Source organism: Labrus bergylta, chromosome 12 (assembly GCF_963930695.1).
Source record: "Labrus bergylta chromosome 12, fLabBer1.1, whole genome shotgun sequence".
Lineage (NCBI taxonomy): Eukaryota > Metazoa > Chordata > Actinopteri > Labriformes > Labridae > Labrus > Labrus bergylta.
This window is the reverse complement of record NC_089206.1, coordinates 6,077,931-6,084,982: the sequence shown is the minus strand read 5'-3', so window position 1 is coordinate 6,084,982 and position 7,052 is coordinate 6,077,931. Positions and strand designations below refer to the sequence as shown.

The window sequence follows — 7,052 nt, the reverse complement described above, 5'->3', positions numbered from 1 at the left end:
CAGTATAAAGAAGACATCAATACAAACATATTAAACATAACTACCATTGATATCATCATGAGGGACGTGAGTAAGATAAGACACAGAAAGACCAACAGTCCATATAAGTGTACTGACAACAATGTTTACAGCTTATTTAGAAACCCAAGAATTTTATCAAATCACTTCTTGTGATGAGAGAGGGTTGTTACTTACAGATATTTAATTCTGTATTACCCTCTCCAACCCTGGATTTGATTTATCATACTAAACTTGACAACATATTTCCATGGTATAAAACACGTCACCATTGAGTCACTGTTTGTTTTGAGCGATAAGTTTCCAAAAGTAAAGGTGGGGCATTTACAGTTCTGTAGGACTGATCCTTGTATCACTCACATGGCCCTGCATCACTCATGAAATATTCCACACTCTCTTCGGACTCTACATTACTTCCTCTTCAGCTTCAGTAGGTTTGATGGAGATTGTTGATCTGCGGTGGGGATCTGTGGGTTTGTCTTTTCCGGCTAGAAAAACGCCTTCCTGTTTCATAATGTTGAATGGCATGAGCTGTTCACTGCGTAAGAGAAAATGTTTCACACCAAAACCCAGAAGGGCCTCATATCTAAATGATACGCACAACTAAATAATGAACAGACAGATGATAGGATGGTCCAACTTAAGGCTAAATGGGGGAAAAAACATTCAGTATGAATACAATGCACGGATCGCAGTCCCTACTTAACTAATACAAAACACAGATTTATCCAATGTAACATCTTTCATATATTACACTCCACACAGGCTTCTTAAATTCAGCCATGAGACATCTTCCTGCTGACCTAGGTGAAACAATTAAACAGATGATATAATGACTGAATATTTATTGGAATTTTATAATTGACCAACTATCTAAAATATTTTCTTAAAGATCCTTGCATTGCCGATTTGGGCGATGCTCAACATATTTGACGGCCATGAAAAAGGAAGGTATTCTACTGGCTATGACTGCAGCAAAAAAGTTCATATTATACCACTGGAAATCTGAAACCCCTCTGCACTCCCAGTTTGACGTGCTTCCATCAAGTCGGCGATTCATTTTTTTGGACAGTTTTAAAATCTGACATAGACTGATAACAAGAGGTGAAGACAATGAGGACACACACGGAGAGGCAGGAAGAAACACAAGACAAGAAACACTGAAGACACACAGAGAACTCAAGAATGTACCAATAAACACTAGAAGAAGGATGTAATTACATCCGGATATGTCTGTACACTGTGCTCGGGATAGGAGACTATCAGTATGATGTTTTAAAAAAACAGATATGTTACTGTTATTAACATTATCTTGCTGTCTACGCTATCATTCTTGTTTTGGGGTAAAATGAAATAAAATAAAAGAATAGAAAATACAAAGAGTGTTTTCTTGACTAACACTTTGGGAAATGCCAACAGAGTATCGCAGAGGGACGCCTCATTTCCACTTTAAAAATTAGTCATGGTTATTACTGTACATGTTCCAAGAAGACGAGTTAATTCATATGTTTATATAGAAAAAAAACAGCTTATAGAATCAAACATATAGTATTATTTGAGCCACGATATGGGTGACAGCTCATTCCACTTTTTACACCTGTTAAAATACACTAAATGGAAAGTGTCTTAAATTACCTCTTTATATAATTGTTGATAATGCAGAGAACATCGATGTAGCATTGAGACATTCTGTTAAACATGCTCACAGGTAATCAGGTAATCAAGAGTTATCAAAGAACCTCGTGACACCAGGAAACCGAGTCCTCCCGAGCTGATATGACTTCCAAAGAAACGCCACTGCTGGGATAAAGGTCACTGAGCCAAATGTTTGATACGAACCCGCCTCTTCCTCTTGGCCTTTGTTTGTCTCAGTGTTATACACACATAAAATATGTGCAGAAATACCAGCAAGGATGCAAAAATAATCCAACGCAGCAGAGTATACCACAATGGAAAACCCATGAGTGCCCTGAAAAAGAGAGATTTGATTTAGAAGTCATCAATTATGGAGCCATTTGAAGACATTTTAAAGGATTACTGTCAGTTAAACTCTAATGTTATGCTTTCATTAGAGTAAGGAGAAAAGTAAAATAGTTTAGCCTAACCTGCAGAGAAACCACTTTTGTTCAGTCTGATTGAAAGGTAAAGACTGGTTTGTGGCCTCAAAGTGGATTTTCGTGATAGGTTGGCAGGTGGTGGAGGTCAATAATGGAGTCGAAGGTGGATTTGTGGTTGGAGTTGGGGCCGGAGTTGTGGTTGAGATGGTGGTCGTTGTCATTCTGTCTGCACAGTCGTAAACAGGTTGGCCTGTTGAATAGAAAGAAAGACGTTAAACATCTCGTGCAGTAACGATCACCCAAAGACCTCAGATCAGACGGCCAAAGTTTAAATTGTTTTATAAAGTCTTCATGAAAGCTTCTTTGCAGTATTTTGTTCATGTTTCTATTGAGAAAAATCCCACTGGATACTGGTGCAGAGTGTCCTGGGTCCAATCCGTGAGATAAACTGTGGACAGAGATGCTGCTTATTTATTGTGCTGTCTACTCTTATATGACCACTAGGAGTCGCCAAAGTCCACATTTAAGGCCCTTTGCTGCATGTCATCCCCCACTCCCTCCTCCCTCTCTCTCGAGCTGTCCTTTCTAACGTAGGCAAAACTGCCCAAAAGATATACTTAAAAAAACAGACATTGCTAATATATTTGGTGAAAGGTTGTGTGGACTTTTGTGTCTGTTATAGACCTTCATGACAGATCGATCTGAGCTGTCAGGTTCGGGCAGGAGTAATTGCACAAAACAAGGAAACACTTCAAAATGTACTTCAAAACTGTAAGAAAAACAAAAACAAGCTGTAGTCCTCCAAGCGGGTGGCCGAGGTTCAAATCCGACTTGTGTCTACCTTCCCACATGATTTTCACCACTCTCTCTCTCTCTCTCTCTCTCTCTCTCTCTCTCTCTCTCTCTCTCTATCAACTGTCCAATCGCTCCAATAAAGACACAAAAAGTCCCAAAAATAAATCTTTGAAAAAGGAAGTTGACAGAGCCACAAATGACACAAGTGTTAAAATGATTCTATTTCTGTGACTTAAAGTCTTTATATGCGATTTTTCAGACTTAAATATAATAGAAATCAAGTTTATCCTCTGAAAATAACTCTGTGAGTCATGACTGTCTACAATGGGTGTAACACCTGAGTCCCACTGTCTGTGATGTTTTCAGAGTTTTCCCGAGTCCTATCTTAAGTTTGTTTACATCGCCCGGACGGCCAGCTGACTCCTCCCCTCACGAATAAAAGTTGTTTAATTGAGGGACTAGAGAAAAGAAGAATAACATACTGTACTCACTGCTTAACTGTGTTTCTAGATCACGCTCATTTCAGGTAAATTTACATGCAGTGTGAAGATACGAGCACAATAAAGATCGCTAACGTTAGCATGCTAACACAACAATGCACAGCGAGTTGTTTTGGTTTCATGCTGGTGCTCAAGGGCGACATCTGCTGGATCAAAAAATCGCATATAAAGCCTTTAACCTCCAGTTGACTTCCATTCACTTTTCATTATTCTATTCCTCCTGGTCAGCTGTAACCAAGTCCCTCCCTCTCAGATCCTTCAGGACACGATTCCAAAAAGTATTTTATTGTGTATATTAGGAGACAAACTACATGGGTTATCTGTGACGCGAATGAAATTTGTAACATTGGGTTGAATTGGACGATTCAGCTCAAACTGTTTTAGTTGTAGCTGTTGGTTGGAAGACTTTTTAGACTTCATAGGGATGGAACGATCTGCTGCCACATGAATGCATCCTGGTCTGGGCCGAGGGGGATCATGGGATACACTAAGGTCTTTTTTTTTTTTTTACTCCTTACTTTAGAAAAAACATCTATTCACTTTTGTTGTCTAAAAGTTCCTGCAGCTGCAATGACGGTTTTAAAAGCTTTACGTTTCATGACATAACCACACTTATCATCGAGTATGATTTCAAGAAAGCACAGGAAGTAAAACAATTGGCACACCGCAGCTTTCCACGTCAGATATATCGGGAATAGACGAATTGCGAGGAAAGCTTGGCCAGCTCTGACCGTCTGTCTCTTGGAGGCTGCCCAGGACTAAGAGCAACAGATTTAAAATGTTGGATGTTCATAGTGCAATTAAAGGCCGGGTTGGTCATTTCTCTGTGCTCCCTAAAAAAAGCCACACCCCTCGCATTTTGTTATGACGCTTTTTTTTATAGGTGGAGATAAAACATTGTAATTGTAAAAATAGAGTTAAAAAGGAGTTCTGTTGTTACCTTGCATGTTAATGACATAGATGCAGTCGCTGTCTGCAGGCACGACGACCTGCACAGAGAGGCCATCACTTCTTTGACTGCTGACCTCATTGCTGGCGATACAGTAATAGTCACCGCTGTCCTTTTTCACTGAGCCACAGTGCAGCCTTAAGTCCTGTGAGAGCTGAAGCACAGCCTTCTTGTGGAACCAAGTATAGCGGATGGCGGTGCCCTGTTCGCAACCACAGCGCACCGTCACCGGCTGGCCCCAACATGTAGGCCTGTTCAGCAGAGGGCTCAGGGGCCAAAGTCTGGGTTTAGATACGGGAACTGGCAAAGAAATGAAAAAGGTTTAACTTCAGAGGAACAAATGTTCAAAATGCAGTCCACAGATGTTCCTGACAGTGTCATTATTTATTTTCTTTCTATTTACCTTCAGTGACAACCACTTTAACTGAAAACATGACGTCAGCATTCATTTTGTCAATCCCAACCCAGTACACTCCAGCGTCGTCAAATTGGAGTTTTGTGACTTTCACAAACAGCCCTTTTCTTCCAGCGTCCACAATGAGAGACCTGTGTGTACGTTCTGTTTTAGCTCGGCCTTCTGAATCCAGCAGAATCACACAGGTTCTTCTGGACTCCCCTCGGCACCAGTACTTTTTACTAAACAAGTAATGGGTTGCATCGTACTCGCAGGAAAGAATGAAATCCCCTCCTATGTGAGCTGTGATCTGCTTTTTGTTACACTGGAGCTGCAGGCTGCCTGAAAGACAAGGGCCGATCAGAACGATGAGAAGATGAGAAATGCTCAGAGCCGCAGGAAACAGAAAAAGTGCTCCTGTTTTTCAGCTTTATCAGCATTATTTTCAACTTTCAATTTGACTGTGCAAAAACATTTAAAACTTCAATGAGTAAACTGTATGCAAAAACAAAAAAAGATCTTGGAAAGTTGTTTTTTAAGTTTGTATTTAGGTTTAAACTTCAAGCAACAAAAAGCACTTTGTAAGAAATGAAAGTGAAAACGTAAAAGTTTTCTTTGTATGACACAAAACATTCTGTCAATTAACCTTTTTTCCCCAAATTTGAAATCTTTCACGAGTCTATAACAAATGAATCAGAGGTTCAGTCACATCCAAGTGAAGAATAAGTGTAGACAGCTGCTATCAACAGTTGTTGTATTAAAAAAAAAAACAATCCAAAAGAAGAGATTTCAATTAACTTTTAAAATTACTTTCTTGCTTTTGAAAAACAAAAAACCTGTGCACCCTTTTCAAAAATCTTGTTCGATTTTAAAGAGATTTACAGTCGACTCACCGTGAAAAAGCAGAATCAGACACAGTGTCTTCATTTTGATGTCAATAACCATCTTTCAAACCTCACAGTGAAGTACAGGAGGTGGACTGAGGCGGTTGTGACTTCCTGTCAGTGCATTGTTGGTTAAAGCAATGCTAAAGTGTGTCATGTTACCACAGTCTTGCAGAAGAAGCCCCCCTTATTGTCTTTACAGTTAAAGAAGCTTGAGCCTTATATATCTGGGGGAAATGACTATAAGTGTTATATATCAACAGGCCTTATTTGACCTGTAGTCCCTTTTTCGGGATGAGGAGAACATCCTTCCACCTGGCACTTAAATGTTTATCTATTGATAGTAACACACTTGATTCTATTGGATGATAATTCTGACAATAAATCCCACAAACAGACACGTGAATTATATCTTTAAATATCAGAGTGGCAACTTGTGTTCATTTACGACGTAGCCGCTAGGGGTCAGCATTGTACCGATGAAGTGTTCAAGATCAGCTGAATGCAGGTTTTAAGGCATTATAGTTTTGGCCGATCTGACAACGTGAAGTAACTTTCTTCTGATGTAACTAAAGGAAAATAAGCTGCCTCCAGCACAGCCTGCTCTTAGTGTGTTTCCCTTATCGCCACAAAAGCAATGCTGTTTATTTTAGATAATTTAATCGCAATGTGGGGTCTTTACGTACAGTGTATGATCTATGATCTTTTTCCATGCTCTTACAAACATCTGCCTACTATCTTTAAAAAAAAGGAACTCCTGTATGTTTCCCTCAAAGTTTCCCGTTGCTTTTTAAACTCTACGGATTTAGAGCTTAAACAGCTTCTTCAAGAAACACAGTTGGTAGGGAATTTAAGTTCTAAAGAGTGACTGAGTTGATTTGATTATTGTGTGCTTACTTGAAAAATAAGCCCAGCACAAAACAAGGAACAAGTACCTTACAATATCAGGGAAAATACACAAATTAAAGTCGACATAGATTGTAGAAATAGAAAGGAATAAACCATGCTGATGTTTCTTTTGAGCTCTAGAAACAAACATGGCCAACATGTGTAGGTGTTCAATTGAAACTATCACTCCATTCTGTTGTCCTCAGTGAATCAAAACAGGATTTGGGACTTGTTTTGTGGGCATCAAGTCAGTAATAAAGAGACCCCTGACAGTTTAGTTGGTTCCTGCTGTGTCGGCTTCAGAACATCAGGATTTTCAGGATTCCCAGACACCCTGTGTCTTCACCACTCCTTCTGCCTCCATCCCTCCCCACATGATCCCTCCTCCACTCCTCTTGCGCGTCCTGAATGTTGTCCAACAGGCTAGACGTCTTGCGCTGCGCTCTGATTTGAGGTAGGAACAGCTGTGTGTTGCCTCTGTTTTGTGTGTCCCACTCTATTTGTGGGTGTTTCCCTCTCCTTCCCTCTCTGTGACACCCTTATAATCAAATTGGGTGACTTTAGGAC

General features: G+C 39.9%; 1 protein-coding gene across 1 annotated transcript; it reads right to left on the bottom strand.

Annotated features, from left to right (window-relative positions):
* Positions 1–848: 848 nt before the first annotated feature.
* On the bottom strand, positions 849–5,735 carry LOC109993164 (polymeric immunoglobulin receptor-like). The gene is made up of 5 exons (XM_020646004.3): positions 5,607–5,735; positions 4,723–5,055; positions 4,311–4,619; positions 2,124–2,325; positions 849–1,987 (listed from the first exon to the last, which is right to left on the bottom strand). The coding sequence occupies exons 1-5, from the start codon at positions 5,656–5,658 to the stop codon at positions 1,831–1,833; spliced, it is 1,053 nt and encodes a 350-aa protein (XP_020501660.2). The 5' UTR covers positions 5,659–5,735; the 3' UTR covers positions 849–1,830.
* Between the last annotated feature and the right edge of the window lie 1,317 nt (positions 5,736–7,052).

Excerpts from the sequence above, each read along its gene's own strand:
- LOC109993164 (XM_020646004.3), bottom strand. The coding sequence starts at position 5,658 with ATGGTTATTGACATCAAAATGAAGACACTGTGTCTGATTCTGCTTTTT. Across the intron at positions 5,056-5,606 it reads TCTGATTCTGCTTTTTCACG|GCAGCCTGCAGCTCCAGTGT; the intron begins GTGAGTCGACTG and ends CTTGTCTTTCAG. Across the intron at positions 1,988-2,123 it reads CAAAAGTGGTTTCTCTGCAG|GGCACTCATGGGTTTTCCAT; the intron begins GTTAGGCTAAAC and ends TCTCTTTTTCAG.